At 45.1% G+C, this 20,869-nt stretch overlaps 1 protein-coding gene across 1 annotated transcript in view; it reads right to left on the bottom strand.

Annotated features, from left to right (window-relative positions):
* Window positions 1–20,869, bottom strand: part of LOC144823830 (uromodulin-like) — a 288,380-nt gene that overhangs the window by 99,784 nt on the left and 167,727 nt on the right. The window contains exon 2 of the mRNA XM_078682691.1: window positions 3,987–4,229. Coding sequence (XP_078538817.1) covers window positions 3,987–4,229 — 243 coding nt within the window. The remainder of the gene's footprint in view (window positions 1–3,986; window positions 4,230–20,869) is intronic.

The raw sequence follows: 20,869 nt of genomic DNA, 5'->3' as shown, positions 1-20,869 counted from the left end.
TTGTGGGGCTTGCTAACTCTGGTGTCTGCAGTTTCCACTTGAAGGTATTCATTCGTGTCCACTGTCTCCAGATGATTCATAAGGACTTTGCGAGCTATGCTCACCTCTGCTGCGCTGTCTAGCATTGTCTGAGCCCACTCTCCGTTTTTCAGTTGTGTCCTCAGTATTCTCGGCATTGCTAACTACCTTGATACTGGCTACCTTCTTTTTTGGAAATTGTAATTTCTTTTTCAGTTGAGCAGGTTCCTTGTCTTTGGAGTTGGCGTGCTCTTCTGATCGTCCTCTTCTTTCCGATTTCTGCGAGGAATTCTGAAAAGATTGAGAGGGACGTGTATCAATGTCTTGATATCTATCAGGTTTTTTAATATTATCCCTATTTCTAAGGTTATAACTATTCCCAGAGGGGTCACTCTGCGGTGACCTCTGTCTTAGGTTTGGAGATTTCTCTCTTCGCCTAGGAGACTTTCCTCTGGACTGGAATTTCTTTTCTTTAGGATTGGATTGTTTGTTTCCATCCCAGTTCTTTTTTGGTGAATTATTATTATTAAAAAATAATTTTTCTGGATTTGTAGTCAGTTGCGGTTTTACTGGTATTCCACCTAGACTATCTCTGCATAGTTCTTCATAGGATTTTTCTATGATTCTGGCAATTTCAGCTGGTTGGTCTGCTATATCTGTCTCTTTTAACCTCTGGCGGATCGCCACGTTTGCTGCTTCACCTTTTATGTTGGCTAGTAATATAGCCGAGACCTGCTTGAAGTCTTTCAGTAATTTCATACCAAGAGTTAAAGCAGGTTCTGGACCGTATTCATCTTAAATTTGTTTTAGCACATCTGGTATCACCGAAATGGATGGGACACCGTGCGTTTTTGTGTAGATGGAAGCAAAGACTGTACCCCAAGTGTCACAGTCCTCTATGTGTGGTGCGATTCCCATTGGGAGACATATAGTCAGAATCCTGTGTTTTTCCAGCGGGGTGGTGTCAGGAAACACCGCCTCTATTTGGGTGATTTTCTGTGCCAACCAGAATGGTATCTGTTCCCGTTTAGCTGGAACTTTACCTAGGCAGGATTGGATGTTCTGTGGTGTAATTTTATTTGTGTTCCCCTGGTGAGGGGTCAGCTGTGGAAGTTTAATCGCAGGCTGAATTGTTGAAGTCCGCATTACATACTGAACTAATTGTCTATGAATTTTTAGTAGTTGTTTTAGCTGTATTAACAGCTCTGCTGCAGGCATTCTATCGATGTCTGGATGTGGTGTGTATCCGGCTAAGACCGGCCACGTTGCTCCTGGTCTTCCTAAAGGACCGAGCCTTGTAATGTGATTATTATGTTTTAGGGCGCCATCAAATAAGAGCAAATGCTCTTGGAATTTGAGTGGTACTTCCACCTCCTCGAAAGGAGTGTACTCATTAGGAGGTTCCTCTACTTTGTAATAGTGGAAGTACTTTGTTACAGCATTAGCTGCTGGAAAATGTATCCATGAATAGTATACCTCTGTCTGCCGATATTCGTGTGCCTCAATTACGAATATGACTGTGCCACCTCTAGGTGTCAGTCCATTTTCTATAAGTTTCAGAGTTATAGATCTTCTTTTGGCGACCTGGATGAGTATTATATCCGGGTCTGCTTCGAGTGCTGTAGTATCAGCTGCTGCCATTTCAGCTGCTAATCTAGTAGCCTCTCTTTCTTCATCGCTGTCCATTTTACTGACAGAATGGTATTATATTTATTTGCAGATCAGGTTTCTTTATGGAAACAGAGATTAGATGCACAATATTATGGAACTGTTTTTATCCTTCAACGTTGACTTGACCAAAAACCATACATAGGAGTTCCCTCCTGCGAGGTTTTGGAGGATATAACCTTTCACCCACTCCAGACGTCTTTGGAGTATTCGGGAAAAGGGGTCTGAGTGAGAAAGCACGACTGAGTTACTCTAAATGTCTTACGTTAGTTTTATCGCCCTTTCCAAACGCGTTGGGCGCCATGTAGTGTAGCTCCTATTTTCCCAATAGGCTCTGCGCATTGGAATAGTACCTACAGCAGTAAAGGCCTAGGCCAGACGTTAACTAGGTCTACTACTGTCAATACTAGACTTAATTTTTGGGTTTGCCAGCTAAGCTCAGAGTTCGCTAGAAACATTCTCGAATGTTCAAGGAAGGATTAACTTCCCTGATTAGACAAGAAGGGATTTAGTTTCTGACAACCATAGAACATGACAACTTTGCTCTCCCCTAATCAAGAGTCAATCTCAAGAGTCGTGTGAGCACAAGGCAATTATTTTACTCAGTCAGTACGTGCATTCTTAGTCTCATCAGAATGTAGAGAAAAGGAAGAGACGGGCGTGTTCAATAAAAAGGTGTTATTTATTGATCAGTCTCTTTTCTCGTACAAGAGAAATGGATCGATATTATTGCAATACTTATAGTTAAGTAAAGTGCATACATTAAAAGCAATAGTATAAAATAATACTGTAAAAACATTGATATGGTTTCTGAGCCATATGATGTTTAAAATGATTAAGATATATTTACATACACATATACATTTGACTAAACGTACTCAACTGGTGTTTCTAAATACGCCTACCCCGTGTACCTGACCTAAGTCTAATGCGTGGGCGGGAATAGAAAGTTACAGTTTAAGTTAAGTTTGTTTTTGCCAAGTGAATAACTAAAGAATTCTCTGTGAGGGGTTATTCAGTTCTGTACCTGGAATTTAGGATGAATGAGGAATGGTATCTCTTTCTCTGCTCTCGATATTCCAGGCTGCCTGCGAGGGCTGCCCAGAAGCGCCGGTGCTGGGTCTCTCGGCTTGAGATAGCAGCGCGTCTCTCAGCGCGTCAGGAAGGCGGGGCTGCTGCCTGCGGGGTCTGCTTCTGCTCTCGGCTTCGGCAAGTATGGCTGCTCCGTCTTGTCACCACGCGTGTGTTTGCATAGGGCAAGGTCGGCAATATTTATACCTTAAAGGTGCCGAGATTGACGTAAGGATGGACATAGGTACGTCAATAAAGATGTCATACGACTTGCTCGTTAGCACATTCTTTTGCAAAAGTTCTCTGTGAAATCAAAACAATGGCCGCACGGATTATCCAGGTTGTCATAGGTTTGATTTGTTATGAGAACGTCGTATGCCTTATCAGGGGCTGGAGGAATGTCGCTTGTCTAATTAGATCTCAAGCGTTATGACCTAATCAGATAACACGTTCCTGTGCCGTAGTGTGACTGCGTCAGATAACGGTATCTGCATCATGGGGGATTTCTTGCCTCATGGGCTGACTGTTAGTTAACTTGCTAGTTAGTTTAACCAGAATAGGGTCAGGAATAGGGGGATCGATTCAGAACCTATAGAAATACACGACACCTGTAGGTTTTACATGGCCCACAAGGAATTAGCATGCGCAAACGGGTCGCAAACCCGTTTGCGCATGCTAAATCCCGTCGTACATCTGGCCCGAGATTCTGGTTTTCCCAAATAAATCCGGATCAACTCTAAAGGATGCATGTGTCAGGGGTTGTGTGTGCCGTATTTTTGTCATCTGCGGATGGGGACGCGTGTTGGGATGTGGAGGGATCCTTCGGGCTTCCAGCCAACGTTTCCTGGTGGGCAGGTTTTAGCGGCAGCTGAGCTCATAGCATCAATCAGTCATATGTAGGTGCATTTCCACTTAAATTCCTACTCCGTTCTCACTTTTTCTCTGAATACCAATGTGTTGCTTTCAGTTCTTGATGCGTGCTTTTAAAGTGAGAGGTGGGCGCTAGAGGACAAATTATCTCAATAACTCATTTATCCACTCACTATCACAGGGTTTGTGTTTCCAACTTAAGTGGCCTCTCTTTTTCAAACAGAGCCGGTGCAGGTCATTAAAGGGTATACGTCACAGTTATCTGCTGTTCAGATTTGACTTTCATGATATCGGAGAATAGTACATATCTATCTATCTATCGTTTGCAGGCTATTTTCACTTGTGTGATGGCCACTTACCCGTTTGATATTAAGAGCACACCGGGTTGAGCGGGGTTGTTGTTGGGGGCAGCAATGCACTTGTCTGCTCTCAGCGCAAACCTCTCTCCATCCAAGAATATAGTGGAGATGCCAATGTAGAGCGGGTCTCCCACCGTCAGTTCATCGTCTACTGTGTACGGATCAGTAAAGGCATCAGTCAGGAAGGCAGCCATGGTGGCGGTGATGGGTCCCGAGCCATTCACTGATGGACGAGTCACTGTGCTGCATGTAACAAAAAAATAATAATTTAGAGGTAAGCACCGAACAGCAAGTGTCATGCACATAATAACGACTGCTTTCTTCAGTGATTGACATAACCTCAAAATGTTAATCTTTAGTTTTAAAGAGAAAACCTCACAGGAACCAAGAGACTGCAGAGGCAATGCCAGTGACGGGGGATGGACGTTGCAGATGTGAAGATATTTCTAGAAAGGTTTTGTGATGGGTTTTAATAGAATTGAAAGCGGAACCACACGTCTGAAGAACACAATGCATTTCATTATGTTAGCTAGCATTTATAATGCACAATGTCGGAAACTACACAGGTTCCAGGCGCCGAATCACCGCCCAACAGTTCTAACACTTTGTCAGCAAGAAGGTGACGTTAGAGGCGAAAATGTGTACATAACCTTAACCGAGGGGAGCGCTTGCTGTGTAGAGCATTACGAGGCAGAGCACAACATGGAGTATTGTACCTGCTTTCTGAAACTGGATGGGGAACACAGTAAGGACAGTTCTGTTTGACATTCTTGCAATAGGAGATGATGTAGCCTAATGGCTAGGGCAGTCGACCTCAAATCTTGGGAACCGTGTTGGAATCTCAGCATGGATGCGCAACATCCTGTGATTCTGGGCAAATCCCTTAATCTCCCCGTGCCTAACAAAAATGAATGTGTCCTCATGTAATGCAACTGGTGCTCGTGTAAAGCGCTCTGATACCCCATATTTTTGGGTTAAGTTCGGCTGTATAAAACTCAGTAAAAAAAAACACAGGTAATCCTCCATTAGGAGTGACTGCTATCTCAATAATTCACTCAAAATATGCAGAACAAGAAAACTGCATTTCTGAATGTTAAATGAAAAATAGACATACACAAGTAGATGAGCAGAACAACCTACATGTTATCAGCCAAAGCACTGAGATGTAAGAATGAACTCATAGGGCCTGATTCTGGATGAACCAGAGTCTGTCCGACAGTGGTTGGGAACATGAACCAAACGACCTCCTGTGGTGGGTTCCAGCCCCGCAAGTAGGATGCGACCGAACTCGCATGGCCATACTTTACAATGGGAGCTTGCATTCTGAAAGGTGCCTACCACTGGGTGCAGGGATCAACAGGGGTGCACCATAGTTGCCCCTAGGCTGCCATTCAGAGGCCTTGCACCCATGGAGGCCCAGCTGGGGACCACGAAAGTGGGATTCCAACAGCCTTTCTGTGTCATAAAGGCCGGCACAGAAAGGTTGTGGGAATCCCTTAGACAGAAAGAGCCGCCTGAGGGATTGATAGAGGATTCCCGAATGTCAACCGGGCTCTCCGAGCCGATCAGTGGCCATTGGGAAATACGGTTCGGATTCCTTTCTGATCGAGCCCATCAGGCTACAATCGACAGTCAGAGCCATTTGCGACCGCTTCGGAATCGGCCCCAAAGTTGGAGAAAGGGTATTTATTCTTTTCACTTCCTAAAGATCAACCACTATGAAACACCTAAATAATTTAATGTTCTCCCTAAAACGAAGCATGCGGTACTAGAGTGGTATCAGTTGATTCATATGCTAAGTGCACTCCATAGTACACCCAAGTCATGGGGAAAATAATGAGCCTCGTGTGATGGAAGCTTGATGTGGGACATTCTTATAAATACTTGGTAATTAGTTTTTTACTAAACCTCAGTTCGAACTTAGGCTGGAAATATTCTTAGTAGTAGGCTGTTAGAGCTATGCATGCCTTGAAACACTTCAAAAAGGCATATGGGGTATTAATGATAGCCCTATTCAAAACAGCTTATGGGGGAAAAAACAACCCTACTACTCAGCATGAAGGTCTGGTGTGGTCTCCAGAAGCTTTCCAGAATTTGAATTGCTTCGAAAAGAAAAGCTGGAAGTGCGCTGTGGGATTCAGTCAACCTCCACTATTCATGCAGATGGAGTTTGGTTAAGAGAATCCTCTACACGCAGAAGTGGCTTTGCTAAATTGAACAATGCTGAGTCACCCACTGTAGAAAGGGAGTTGTGTTCTAGCTGAGTTGTTAGGAGTGAGCATTTGTGATGCTGGAATTGCTGTTGCCAAAATTATGAGCTAAATCAAATTGTGGTTAAAGGATTTCCTGCCCCAGTGGGACCCTCAAGAAGCTTTGGATCCTCATTTTCACAAGTGTGAACAAGCACAGCATAAAACAATAGAACCTAGCCTTCCTGTATATGTATAAGAACGATCCAGGGATGTGATTTAATAATGCACAGTGGCCGGTGGTTAAATATGCTCCAATGTATTAAGACTGAATTTGTAAACCTTTTCGATTAAAAGTGTGCCGGAGACTTGATATAAAGATAAGTCGAGTAACAGCAGTTAGGGTAGGCCAAAGACTATAAGCCTCGTTTGTCCAACAGAGTTTAAGGGTGCCCTTTTTGGAGTCAATGCTAATGAAAATGCAAGTCAGACTAATTTCCAGATGTCATGATAATGACATTGATAATTACATTAAAAAAGAAACAAACCAGAAAGTCTTTAATCTTTAGGTCATTAGCTGCAAGCTAATTTAAAACGTGGCTAATAAAAGGTAAGGAGAAGAATAGGCATGAAGGCATGTGGGAGAGATAAGAGAGGGTGAAAAGAGGAAAGACAAAAGAAAGATATTTAATCTAGTGGGAAAAGGAAATACCAGTGTGTAAATAATTAGAAAAACAAAAAACAATCAGGTAAAAATTTTGGAAAAGAGAAAGGAAGATGCACACTGAAGACCTTGGCTTCTTAGATATGCAAGTCCTCCTTGGAGGTGCAGCAACAAGGCAATTGTTTTACGGCACCTAGACCATACTCCCCGAAAATGGACCCTCTTCATTTTGTGTAGCTTATCATCATACATTTAATAAACAGGCATCATGCTAATGTATTTACCATCTAGACGCTGTCAGACTCTTTTTAGTTATTTTCTCCAAATGTGTGCTTGTTGCCTCTAAGGCCTGTAATTTCTCCTTCCAAGTTCGTAGCCAATAACATCTGTTTTCTCATTTTCAGTCTTTCCCACAAAAACAAAGCTACACTTCTAGTCAAGTGTTGTCTTGATCGAAGTGGCTTAGGCATCACATACTTATTCTTCAGGCCGTAAAAAATTCTTAGAGGGTTCATGTAGATAGTTTATTCATCTTTTCCACAATGTGGAAAACTGTGGGTGATATTTTCCATTTAATGGTTGTAGCCTTGGCAAAGGTTGGTTGCCAGTCTTTCCCAGGATGTCTCTCTGGTAGAGGTTTATGGTTGTATGATGTTACAACGCGATCAAAATGATTGCGGTACATCACAACGCATATTTTACAACGCAAGTCATTACCACGACTTGCGCTTTAGGGTGCTGGACTTAGGAATAGTAAGATTTACTATTCCAACTCCACTTAGAAAAATTAGGAGGCCCCCTATCTAGGTTTTGTCTGGGACCAGGGGGAGAGAAGATAAAACTCACATGGTGTCCCACTATCAGTCCAAGTATTAATCTTAAGGACTTGTATATGAAGATTTTTTGTGAAACTTATCATACACAGTTTAACTGTCTAGTAATACTTAAGTATGAGAAAAGGCGAGAGGTAATTGATACTAATTTACACGGTACAATAATGTCATGAGCTCCCACACTTGGTTAGGCTATCGTTCTACAGTTCAAACAGAAAAAGATAAATGAGGATATTTTCAGAAAGTTTCTGTGAAAAAATTGAATACAAGTTTTATTTAAGTTACATACAGTTTAATTTATCAATGCATTAAAAACATAGATGAGTACACATTTCAATATATTTGACAGTTTGTGCAAAAGACTATTAAAACATAAAACATGTTACTAAAACAAGAATCAGAAAATTGTCGACGCAGCGTTTCGGCTTTCTTTCATAAAAACACCTTCTTCAGGACAGATTCTCGGGGTAAAAATGATTTCATATGATGAACTCAATGGTAAATAGAAGTTCGTGTTGCCATGGGATCCCTTTTGGTATATGGGTCTGTTGGCTATCAGCGCTTCTTCTGTGGATAGTAGCAACTGACTTAAGTGATAATAAGTGCGACGCTACACACTGTCCAGAGGAGCCACCGATTTAAAAGGGAATACTTCTTAGTGGTATTTCATTTTTTGGCCAATTATTGTGAGCACAGACCTTCTTATGCTGCATTCAATGGCACATTAGGACTCAGGGGTTGACCCTTTCTCTCCTTACTGGTAATCTATCATTGGCAGCGCACAGCTGCGAGAGTTTTCTTTTTAGTTTTTTAGTTTTCCACATTCTGGACCACACATACGCTACCACGTCTTGACAGTATGAGCGACTACCAGGGCCTCACCTTCTCATCAGAAGAGATTGATGCCATTATGGGAGACCTCTCAACTTTTGCAGATACTAACATCTCACAGAGCATCTCACAAACCACTGAGTGGGAAAAACTTTCTGAACTCAAGAAAAATAGGATAAGGACTATCCTACACGGCACTATTCTAAAAGAATATGTAATTAACAAAATGGCTCCTAAAGGCTTATTAGTGACTAATGCCCCACGTATCTTTCTGGAAGACGCCACTTTCAGAAAGGATTGGGCTTTAATAGCGTGGCATTGCACACATGACTGGATCATGTTAATCCTAAAAACTGCGGTACGACTGTCTGAAGAGATCTTAGTTGAAATTCAAGTCACTGAATGACAAATAAAAGCCTCTATTACTGGCTATAAGAAAAAACTGGAGGAACTGAATAAGGAGATTATTGAATATAAGGAGAATCTCACCCAGCAAAAGGTATCGAAGTTCCAGAAGGACTTAAAGAAGTTCTCCTTCGTAAAAACCTATCCCTACTCTGATCCTGATTACACAGCACCGATGAAAACAGATCCAACATCAGTCTCCCCGACTAACAGTTCTGTGAGCAGCAATTCAAGTACCTCCAGTACTGGAAGTTAGAAACAACGGGGCAAAGGGAGAGGGAGAACTGCACAACAAGGCAACTGGCCTCAGTTCAACCCAATGATGCAAGGATACCAACCACCATTCCATCCTCCACCATACCAGATGTATGGTTGGCAACCACCCTTTCAACACCAACCACCCCCACCCAATAACTACAGGCCTTTTTTATGGAGGGGTGGAAGAGGCAGGGGAAGAAACAGAGGAGGAGTGGGAGGAGGGGGGCCCAAGTACATTGGGCACCGGAGGATCCCATTGTGAATCACACCAGGAGCAAGAATAAACAAGCGGGACCGAGCAACTCTTAGAACTAGTGACTAATCTGGCAACTAGACCCCTATCAACCACTGAAGTACTAGTCCTTAATAAAGGACTAGGTTTTGTCCCCACACAAAGATTCGACAAATTTAAACTTCATTATGAATTAGCTGGTTTCTTTAGGAAATTGAAACTAAAAGCGTTCTTTGAAAAAAACACCAACAACAATGAGAATCAAGATCGCAAAGAGACTGGATTACGAATAAAGTCAACCTTCACCCCCCCTCCTCACATGACACCGGTGGAACTTTCCCCTTTTGAACAAGCAGTATTCAATGATATCGAAACCTTTGAGCCCAAGGAACCATTCACCAACCTCACCAAACCTGAAAGGCTTGCCTTGGAAGAATTAAAACACTGCGATACCATCACTATCAAACCTGCGGATAAAGGTGGAGGTGTTGTTGTACTGGACACTGCTATGTATAGAACTGAATGCCTCCGCCTACTAGGAGACGTACATAATTACCGACAACTGACCTATGACCCTACTCATGAACTAAAAAATGAAATCAAGTCACTCATTGATCATGGTGAAGAAAGATGATTTATCACGAAACAAGAGGCGAACTACCTGTGTAACAATGAAGGAAAAATTCCATACTTCTACATACTCCCCAAGATGCATAAGAACAAACACCCCCCGCCTGGTAGACCTATTGTATCAGGCATTGGATCGGTCCTAGAACCTCTATCAAAATTCTGTGACATATTTTTGAGGCCTCTAGTCCAAAAAACTCCTACATACTTGAAGGATACCAAAAATGTCCTACAATTGTTAAATCAAGTGACAATTGACGAGAGTACCATACTAGTCAGTCTCGACATAGAGAGCCTCTACACGAGCATACCACAGGATGACACTCTGAAGGTACTAGAAAGGGCACTGGAAAAAGAGGTTTGGACTCACAGAACTCCAAGGAACTTTATCCTAGAATGTGCTAGATTAGCACTTAAAAGAACTATTTCGAGTTCGAGGGTACCCTATACCTTCAAATAGGTGGAACCTCGATGGGAAGCACATTTGCTCCTAGCGTGGCGGGTCTGTATGTGTACTACTTTGAGGAGAGATTCATCTTAAATGATCAGAATCCATTTTCGTCACATATCCTTCTCTGGAAGCGCTATATAGACGATGTCCTGACGATATGGCAAGGGCCAGAAGAAACGCTCCTTGCGTTCTTCGAGTGGATCAATACTCTGGACAACAATCTGAAATTCACATACACACAAGACCCCACGACTCTGACTTTTCTTGATTTAACAATCACTAAAGAGGGAAGACACTTGGAAACAAGGACCCATTTTAAACCTACTGCTAAGAACAATCTCTTACGATTCGAGAGTTTCCATCCTAGACCACTGAGAGAGAATCTTCCCTACGGACAATATTTAAGAATCAGGAGGAACTGTAGTAAACTCAGTGACTACCGTAAACAAGCAGGAGATTTAACCACCAAACTCCAAGCAAGGGGTTATCCAGATAACATCCTGAACAAATGCCAAAAACGTGCTAGGAATCAGCCGCGAGAGGCACTACTAGAGGACAATACCAGAGAACAAGCAGACACACCACTGACATGTGTGACCACTTTTTGCACTCGTCAAACCTAATGTCGAAATCCATCAATAAACACTGGAAGATCATCAACACAGGCAATTTGAAATGGGAAAAACCCTTATTTGCCTATAAAAGAGCAAGGAGTATACGCGACAGTTTAGTCAATACTAGACCTAAGAGACAAGCTGAAGAAGAACCTACAGTACTCAACGCATGGGGCCTACCGAAGGTTATGGGACACCACAAATGCGGGAATTGCAGTGGCTGTCCTCTTACAGAGAACACCAAGACATTACTGTTGGAAGAAGGTAAGATCTGGACCATCAGATCCCACACCAATTGCAATAGCTCGCATGTGGTGTACCTAATTACTTGTCCGTGTAACCTAAGATATGTGGGCATTACCAGTAGGAAGATCAAGCAACGCATATGCGAACACCGGAGCACGATCCGCTGCCAAAAAACAATGACACAACTCACAGAACATTTTTTGTCTATGAAACATGGCCCGAATGACTTCAAATGGACCATTATTGAAAAAGTTGACAAAGAGTCCAACCTCTTCGAAAAGGAACAGCGTTGGGTTTATAGACTGGCCACACACAAGTTTGGCCTGAATGATAATATCCCTTGGAATTCAGTGCAATACTAACATTTCCGCTATTGAACTGTGATATTTCTGTATGTTTCTTGGTATGCTGTATGATCTGTAGACTGACTCTTTTGCAATGCAACTGCGCTAGACTGTCCCTTTAAATATCCCCTTGTTAATTCCGGTCATACTCGTTTTCATAAGATGTTGGTAACATCCACTAAGCAGCCTGTAACGTTTCGATTTGCACTCGAATAGACAGTAAATATTACGAGGCTTTCGAAGTAAACACGAACCAGCCCTTTAATTCCCATTCCTAGATTGGTCTTGTGGACAGTGACATGTAACTGCTCCCTGATTGGTCCTACGTACAGTGGCGTGTAACTGTTCACACCCCCGCACGCCCGCTACCCCATTGGATATTACACCGATGACACGCCCAGAGCCAACCACGCCCAACCCGGAAACGGTACACTCTATTACCACGCTGGCTTCCCTGCTCAGTAACCCATGGAGCACTCGCGGTGACGGTTTAGGTGCAAGCGGCTCCCTTTTATGCTCTTACAAGTAAGATTGTTCCTTTAAGGGGACGCCCTTAGCTACTTTGGTTTTGAGTTTTCATATCGCAAAAATCCTGTATTGTTATTTTCTGCTAGATCGTAACAGGAAAACGCCAGTCCCGGAGTGGCTCATGGAGCATTGAATATAAAAGCTCCTAGTAAGATGTTCAGTCTTTATAATTCCTCACTACAATTATGCATGCTACCATTACCAGGCACCGTCGCTCTGTTTATTTGTGGTCGATGTAACAGGTCCAGAATTAGTCTTTTATCTCACGTACCCACTTGTTGTTTTAATCCTGCGTAGTCGTTTTCACCTGCACGACGACTCCGCTGTTTCTCAGTAACTGAGACATAAACACCCAGTACTTCGCCATTACGTGTCTAGTGCCCCTTTCCAAAGCTAGCACTGACACCAAGTGATTTCAGTATCATAGATACATTGGGTGTGCTACCACGTGGTATGTAATTGTCGCGATATTGGGACTTATCTCACACGTCCCTCACATCAAGTCTATGATGAATGCAGATAAACATCACTATTCACCGATTGTGTCTTATGTATGTTTTTATATATGTATATGTCCGTCATCCACAATCCTTTTCCCTCATTTTCTCAACAGGTTTTTTTCTACAGACTAAAGAAGAAACCAGTTTTTTGGAGATTCAATTTGTCTCTCCTTCTGCTACCTACGAGGATAGGGTGCGCCTTAGCGTGCGCACACCTTCCCGAAGGTACCCCACGGTCCTGACGAATACCTGTTAATCTGACACATAGGTAGAAACATGTAGACCTTTTTAAATCTCACACCCTGTATAGTTTTTTCACCGACAGCTCTCCTAATTGGGCAACAGGTGCCTTTTTGTTTTTAATAATATCCGTTACACCCCAGAATAAATCACGGAAGTGGGCAGTACCGGATACTTTTAATCACACTTAGTTCTTTCCCTTGCACATATAAAAGAAATAAAACCAGCTCCACTGTAATCAGGTGTCGCAGCACACCTGGATGGCATTCGGCTGTCTGGGTGGGACCCCGATGATGAAGCATGTCACCAACTAGGTTGGTGAGTGAGGGGTCTTCTTAAGGACAAAGGACGTCCTTTTCCTGGATTGTGGCTAACACACAGACTTGCCTCCATTGAGGTTGGGTCTATCCTCTAGGTGTAACTCCCTTATTGTTGTTTACTGACATTTTTTAACGGTGTCAGTTTGGAAAACTGGTACAATAGAAGGGAGTACTTTGTTGGCCCAGCAGCTGTGTTTGACGGTTCTCAAAGTAGGGTCTGTGTGAGGTGGGGAGATTCTAGAGAAGAGCGGTTGGGAGGAAGCAGGGGAAAGCCAGATCGGAGCACAGACGCATTTCTACTCTTAGCTGCAGGAATACACTTACTTTACTGCTGGATCAGTGTCGGTGTAAGCGATAAATATACAGAGCAGCACCGTACTATTGTTCAGAACTATGATTTGTTAGTAGCAGCACTTTGAAGCCACAGAATTGCGGTATGAAGCGCTTTATGAGAGCCAGACATTATTACTATGTGAGGGAGTGAAGCAGGGAAGCAATGGCCTGTGGAGAGCTTCACTGCGGATGAACAGTGACCTTAGGTAACTCTGCTGGCTGAAGTGGAAGAAGGGAAGGACCACACAGCCCGCAGGAACCCTGCCCATGGAGGCAATGCCGGGAGAGGCTCAGGGGACATTCCTTGATATTTCGGGACATTCCTGGACAGATTTTACAAGTTTTTTTTCGTCTAACAATGAGAATAAAACAAATAAAAAGGCTGGGAAATAATCCAAAACATGAGATTACGTCTGATGTTTCTTCGCCAGCTCCATTTCCAGGAAGAGGGGGAGGGAGGGTGATTGGCAAACATTATTCTACAAGAGAGGAGATCTCCCAAGTCCCCAAACCCCTACCGACCAGAGGTTACACTCGTTTTCATAGGAGGAACAACAGGACAGTGTCACAACCACACTTCCTCCCTGAGTCTTGCAGGTACAAGACTCAACCATTCCCAACACCCCCTTAGTTATCTTAGGCTCTCCCTTCAAAACAGTTGTTTTGTTGTTGCCCCAATTACACCCCCACTCACCTAGACGCATGTGTAACTGTTTTGTAGGGTAGAAGGGAACTATTAATGTTCCTGCCAAGATAGTAGAGTAGGTTGAGCGCTAGCTGCAATGATCCGACAATAGAATAACCTTGAGATCACAGCAATGATCTACAGCAATGCCGTTTCATCCTTTCATCCTTCTGAGGTCGACACAACAGATTCTATTGAGGTACATGGAGATGACATCTGCAAGACAATTCGGTTTGTGATGCGAGAGGGGAGGGATGAGGATGAAGTCAGGAGACAGGTATGGGAAGATAGCAAGAGGGAAGAAAAAGAAAACATCAGAGACGGAAGAGGAGAAATGACGTAGGCAGGCGAAAGGCACTCCAGGGCAGGGGTGGGTGTTCAGGCAGCCTCCTGGGTCCCAGGGATTCTCACTGGATCCAATGAGATTGTTGTGAGAAATATGCAGACCCTAAAAATGCACATTGGCCTCTTAGTAGGCCGTGGGGGCTTCCTATGAGGGCCCTCGTGGCCCTGCTTCCCTTCCCAGGCCTGCTACAGCTCCCCGGGGAAGCACGTCACCGGCCTTGCATTCAATTAACCTGATCAATACAATATGTGACCCTGTCTGTGACAGGGTTACATCCCTACTAGGCCCTTGGGGCCAGTCCTGGTGGTGCTGGCATCAATGTCTCCAAGTCAGAGGTCCATACCGGTGACAGGATTCTCTCAAGACAGGCCTTCCTGCCAGGCTTGGACAAGAGTGACAGGAAACATTCTCCCAGCATCGATGGCCATCCAATTCATCAGGAAAGGCTGAAGTACATTAGACCCACTCCTCTCGAAAGTCTAATGTAAGAAGTATCATAACAACGGAAACAGCAAACGTTGTACAGGGGTGAGGCGTGAGAACTGCCACCTTGGCTGATACTCATGTCTCAGAAGATAAGGCCTCGTTCGGTCCCAATTGGCGCGCCCGCCTTGCAGAAGCAAACATGCTTAATTATAAACAAATTTTAAAAATACATAAAAGTGGGGAGCCTAATAATGTGAGCGACTTCATGACTCAACCCCCCCGCCATCGCCCTCACACTCCTTTTTCAGGAAATTGACGTACAATATTTTATCTCATCGCCATTAAATGTTTGGAACTTTGGACCAATCACTGCCCCTTTGCAATTTTTCGTAGAAAAATAAAACAAACTGTCAACCATCAAAATGGCAAAATCTACGACTTAAAAAAAATGTCGAACCCCCTCAATACATGCTGTCTTGGCCACAGACTTGTAATACTCCTACCAACCAAACCGCTACAATGAATCCCTGGCACCCAGATTAACTGAATAACCAGACCTGAATGGCCCAGAAAATGAAAATCTCCCCTTGCTTCAGCTCACCTATTTTTTTTTTAAAGAAAGGATACTTTGTAGTCAAGACTTCCACCTATGACTTTTCAAAATTATATTCAATTAGTTTAAATGAAACAAGTGACCTGAAATCATAAACACAGCCTTATAATATTGTCAAGAAAACCTACCTGAAATGCCAAATTAACTAAGAAAAAAAAAACAAGCGCTGTAACACAAACGCAGCCCCGTGCCGCGAAAGTGAAACAGTACTGGGCTAATAAGTGAGAGGGGTGGGGGGGGTGCGAGAGAACACACAACGATACCCTTGTGGGAGCGAGCAAACATATGTTGCCAAAGCTCGCTCCCGCAAGGGAATCGACAGACGTGCACGCATAGCCATTTTTGACTGAAAGGCAGAAGCAATTTCTATAGGTTTTTATCATATGCGTACGCGAGACCTAAAAATCACTACAGCGAGCTGAGGGGTCCACCGCCAGTGCTCCTACCTGTCCAGCCACACCGCAGCACCAGATCACACCATGCGCAAGCAGCCTGTCACAGAGCAAAAGGCTCTGCTGACAGTACTAGTGAAAGAAAGTAGTTACTGTTGAACTAGGGCAGACCGGCACCACAGAGTCTCATGCGCCACGACATAAATAGGAATTAGTGCATCAGACTGAGGCTGAAAACGAACTAGTACAGTGAGCAGACTGGCTGCAGTGTTGCAGCTCAGAATGAATCTGATCATGGCCCCGCGATGCTCTAACTAGTCTAAAAGTACATTTTTATTAGGCAGCAATAGCAACTTAGAAATTATACCTCACTCCAGGCAATTCTGCGAGGTCTGCGAGCAGCACTTTGGTGGCCAGCCTCCGCTTTCAGTCGACTTGGACTTCCGGCCCGACGCTGTAACTGGGGTACAGTACTAGGCGCGAGTCCTGGCTTGAGCTAAAAAAACAAGTGTGTTACTAGTTTGTGAACTCCACTTGCCATAAGCCTCTCGGTTTTAGCATTTCACTTGTGTTTATTCAGGGCTTTAAGTGGGATGAAAAAACTGGGGGTCTCTCAAAGGGGCATCGTCAATTTAATTAAGGGCGCTGCTTAAAACACACAAGCTAAAAATCTGTGCTTAGCATAGTGCACCACCCGACTTGTATTTTGCTGTTTCTATCATTGTATCAGATCTATGATACAATAAGTAACATAATACCTACAACAAGTCAGGACTATTGGCTTTATCATTGGATGTTAGTTGCATAAGATAAATAAGCAGGAACTATGGCTTGTATATATTATTGAAAAAGCTTCAGTTCCAAGCCCTGGTGACACCACAACAATGTTGCTGCTCCTGAGTTTTAAAAAAGAAGGGAAATCCAGAGAGAAAATGACTCTCTTTAAAGGATTGCACATCCCCTATAATACTCACCTGGCATGATGTCATACCGTAACTTCTCCACTAGTAAGAAGTGGGCAGTGTGAGCAGTGCACATCGATGTACCTGCTGTGACTGCAGTCTGGCAGAAAATTGACAGCCTATGCCAGGGCACAAGACAGAGCCCAATAGAGACCCGTTTTGAGGCCCCCTTCAAAAAAACTGGCCCTGGTCAGCACTGGTGAGACCCAGCCCACTTAAAGCCCTGTGTTTATTACTACAAACGTTTTCGGAAGTTATTGTCACACGAGGGTTGGTGGGGTTTGAGATATTAGTGACTACAGTGCCCTTCAATCATGGACAGACTTTTCACTTGTCCGTTTGGGTGGTGTCGTGCCTTGGGCGGGCCAATACTGCCCATGGTGCAAATAAATGTAACGATCATCTTGGGGAAAGAAAGGCAGTTAACAGCAACTACCGAAGGTACAGCCCATGAAAACCAGCTAAATATGTCTACTTTAGATTATGTGTACACCTATTCCATTTCATAATGTTTTAAAAAAAAGGATTTACAAGCCCCTTGTGTCACGTTTACGCCGCTGTTGCGTCACGCAAGGCGGCGTAAACGTGGCGCATCCCTACGAGACATTTACAACGTGACGCATCTATGGAGATGCGTCACGGTGTAAGGCCCTGCGCCACATGAAACCTGCGTCAGGTTTCATGTAGGCGTTCCGGTGCAGGGGGGGGGGGTGTTCCATCGCAGGAACGCCCCTGAAAAGTGACTCAGTACAAGATTTCACTGAGTCACTTTCCCAACGCTGATGCGTCAAAACCCTGCGCCTGCTTGAAGCAGGCGTAAGGCTTGACGCACCACGTTAAAGATAGGGCAAGTTGGAAAAGTGCTGGAGTTGCGTGCCGCACACAACACAACTTCAGCACTGCGCCAACTTTACACCCAAGATGCGACACGCATCTGTTCATTCCTGCGCCATGGTGCGCGGCATTGTAAGTGCGGCGCATCATGGGTGGCGCAAGGATGAACTTGCGTGCCGTATCCTTCCTGGCGCATCTCTGCCAATTTGCAGAGATGCGTCAGGCAATGTAAATCTGGCTCTTTGAATTTAAATATCTATATGCCTATTTTCTGTCAGAAAATACCTTTTTTTTGTTTGTAAAATTTTTATTTTGTATTTTATGGAGAAAAAAAAAAGGTTAAACAAGGGACAGTCCCGCAGTGCTTCCCACACAGGGGGCATTGGAGAGGCATACTCATAGGCAGGGTGTTATAGCGAGTATCACAATGCAGTCCAAAGAGTCAGCCCCGGAGGACAGTAAGGCGAGAGTCAATTCCCCTCCAGAAGTCCGGAGGAGCGGAAGCCTTGCGCAGCAGAAGTAGCGGAACCAAGGCAAGTGAGGCAATGCAGAAGAGTTCCGAGGTCTCCAGGTGCCCTGTGGGCGCCTCAATCAACAAACAACCATATTACCCCACCCAACCCCCCTCCCTACCCACCCCGCCAGTGGTGGTGACAATCACATGCATTCACTCCTACAGTCATACGATCATGGTTATACCTGGAAGAGGTGGAGCGCGCGCACTGAGGATGGGCAGATTGCAGATGGCAAATCTTGTGAGAGAAAGCGGACCAGGGGACCCCATTGAAACATGACATTTTTGAAGTTGCCCAGAAAGATGTCCGCCACTCGTTCCACGCTCAATAATCTCCACAGCCTCGCGTGCCACAGGGATATCGCCGATGCGTCCGGTTTCTTCCAGGCCGCTGCTACGGTGAGTTTGGCCGCTCCAAGACAGAGCCACAAGATCTGTTTATCAGCCCTGGTTTGATGTTCGAGAACCGGGTCCCGAAGACCTAGCAGGACATGGGCCATGGAGTCAACTATCGGGTAGCCGAGAATTTCTTTGATATGGGAAAAGATCTCTGCCCAATAAGGGCGAATGACCGGGCAATCCCACCAGATGTGGCGGAAATCACTTAACAGCCCACAGACCCTCCAACATCGGTCCGAGGAGTCCGGGAATATGCGATGTTACTTGGATGGATACAAGTACCAATCCATGAGGGTCTTAAGATGGGCCTCCCGCAAGTCTACTGAGTGGTTGTGTGCCGCTATGTCTCGCCAGAGGCCCGACCATTCCTCATCCGTGATGTCCCTTCCGAGATTTTCCTCCCAGTGCCCCATATAGCGGGGACGAGGTGCCACAGCAGTGGTAAGTAGCAGATTATAAAGGAAGGAAATAGCCCCTTTCATAGTGTTGGTTCGCAGGATGAAGGCCTCAAATGGGGATGGGGTCTCGTGGCTGCGGTGCCAACCCTGGGTGAGGTAGCCCAGTGGAGGAGCTGGATGTGGTGATACCGCTCGGAGGCCGGGACCCCATAGTCTCTCATACAGTTGGCAAATGTGAGCGGCGCGGATCCGTGGAATAAGTGTGTCAGGGCCCTGCAGCCCCCCTCTCTCCACAGTTGAAAGGGGCCGTCCTGCATCGCCGGCGGGAAGGCCGGGTTGAAGTGTATCGGTGTAAAGGGAGAAGGGAACGTAGTCCAGCGCTCGTCACCAGAGACTGTGTCCCAGACTTTCAGGACAGTGCCAGTGGGTGTACTGATGTAAGCGTTTCTGGGCCTATCCACCTTAGGTTTCCAAGCCAGGTCCCAGACGGACCTCCCTGCAACACTCCTGTCCATGTGCAGCCAGTGTTTTTCCGAGAGTTGCTGGGACCATTCCACCAGAACTGGTAGCTGCGCAGCTTTATAGTACAGGTGCATATCGGGGAAGCCCACCCCCCCTCCTTCCGCGACCATCGTAGAGTAGCGAAGGAAAACCGCGCTCGCCCCCCCTGCCAGATGAAGCGCAGCATCAAGGACTTAAGGTGCCGGAAGAAGTCCAGATCAATCGGAATAGGTAGAGCTTGGAAGAGGTATAAAAATTTAGGGAGGAGGACCATCTTTAGCGCATGGATTCTACCCAGCCACGAGATATACTTTGGTTTCCAGAGGTCCAAATCCGCCCGAACCGATGCCAGCAACGGGGGGTAGTTCGCGGAGAACAGTTTCCCTATGGAAGGCGTCAGTTGAACTCCTAGATACGTGATGGAGGTGGTCGCCCAAGATAGAGGTGTCAGGAGTCGCACCCGTTCCAGTTCAGCAGGAGGGAGTGTGAGATTGAGGATATAGGATTTATCAAAGTTGACCTTGAAACCGGCCACCCCCTCAAAGTGAGACAGGACTGTGTGGATGTGCGGGAGCGAGTGAGCCGGGTCTCCAATGGACAACAAAACGTCATCCGCAAATAGGGAGATTTTGTGCTGCTCACCGGTAAATGGGAGACCCCGGATCTCCTCGTGCCGCCGCAATGCCAGCGCCAGTGGCTCAATGCTCAGCGCGAAAAGCAGGGGGGAGAGGGGTCAGCCCTGTCTGGTACCGCGGGAGTGTGAGAAAAATGCGGATAGGTGTCCATTTATCATCACTCTAGAGCGGGGATCGCTATAGTTTGCCCGTATCATTGTGATAAATTTATCCGAAAAGCCAAAGGCGACCAGTGGAACAGAAATCCCCAATCCACTCGGTCAAAGGCCTTTTCCGCGTCCTGGCCCACTAGCAACGCTGGTATGCGAAATCTATCGGCCTTCTCTATCAGGTGGATCACACGTCTCAAATTATCGTGGGTCTGTCGTCCCTTGATAAAGCCGGATTGGTCCGGATGAACCAGGACCGGCATCAAGTCCTGGAGCCGACGCGCAATGATAGAAGAGTATAATTTAGCATCGATATTGAGGAGGGCTATCGGGCGATACTAAGAGCATGTGGACGGGTCCTTCCCGGGCTTGGGAATGACGGTAATCACCGCCTCAGCCATAGATCCCGAAGTT

Source organism: Lissotriton helveticus, chromosome 3_1 (genome assembly GCF_964261635.1).
Source record: "Lissotriton helveticus chromosome 3_1, aLisHel1.1, whole genome shotgun sequence".
NCBI classification, from domain to species: domain Eukaryota; kingdom Metazoa; phylum Chordata; class Amphibia; order Caudata; family Salamandridae; genus Lissotriton; species Lissotriton helveticus.
This window is presented reverse-complemented; position numbering and strand designations above follow the sequence as displayed.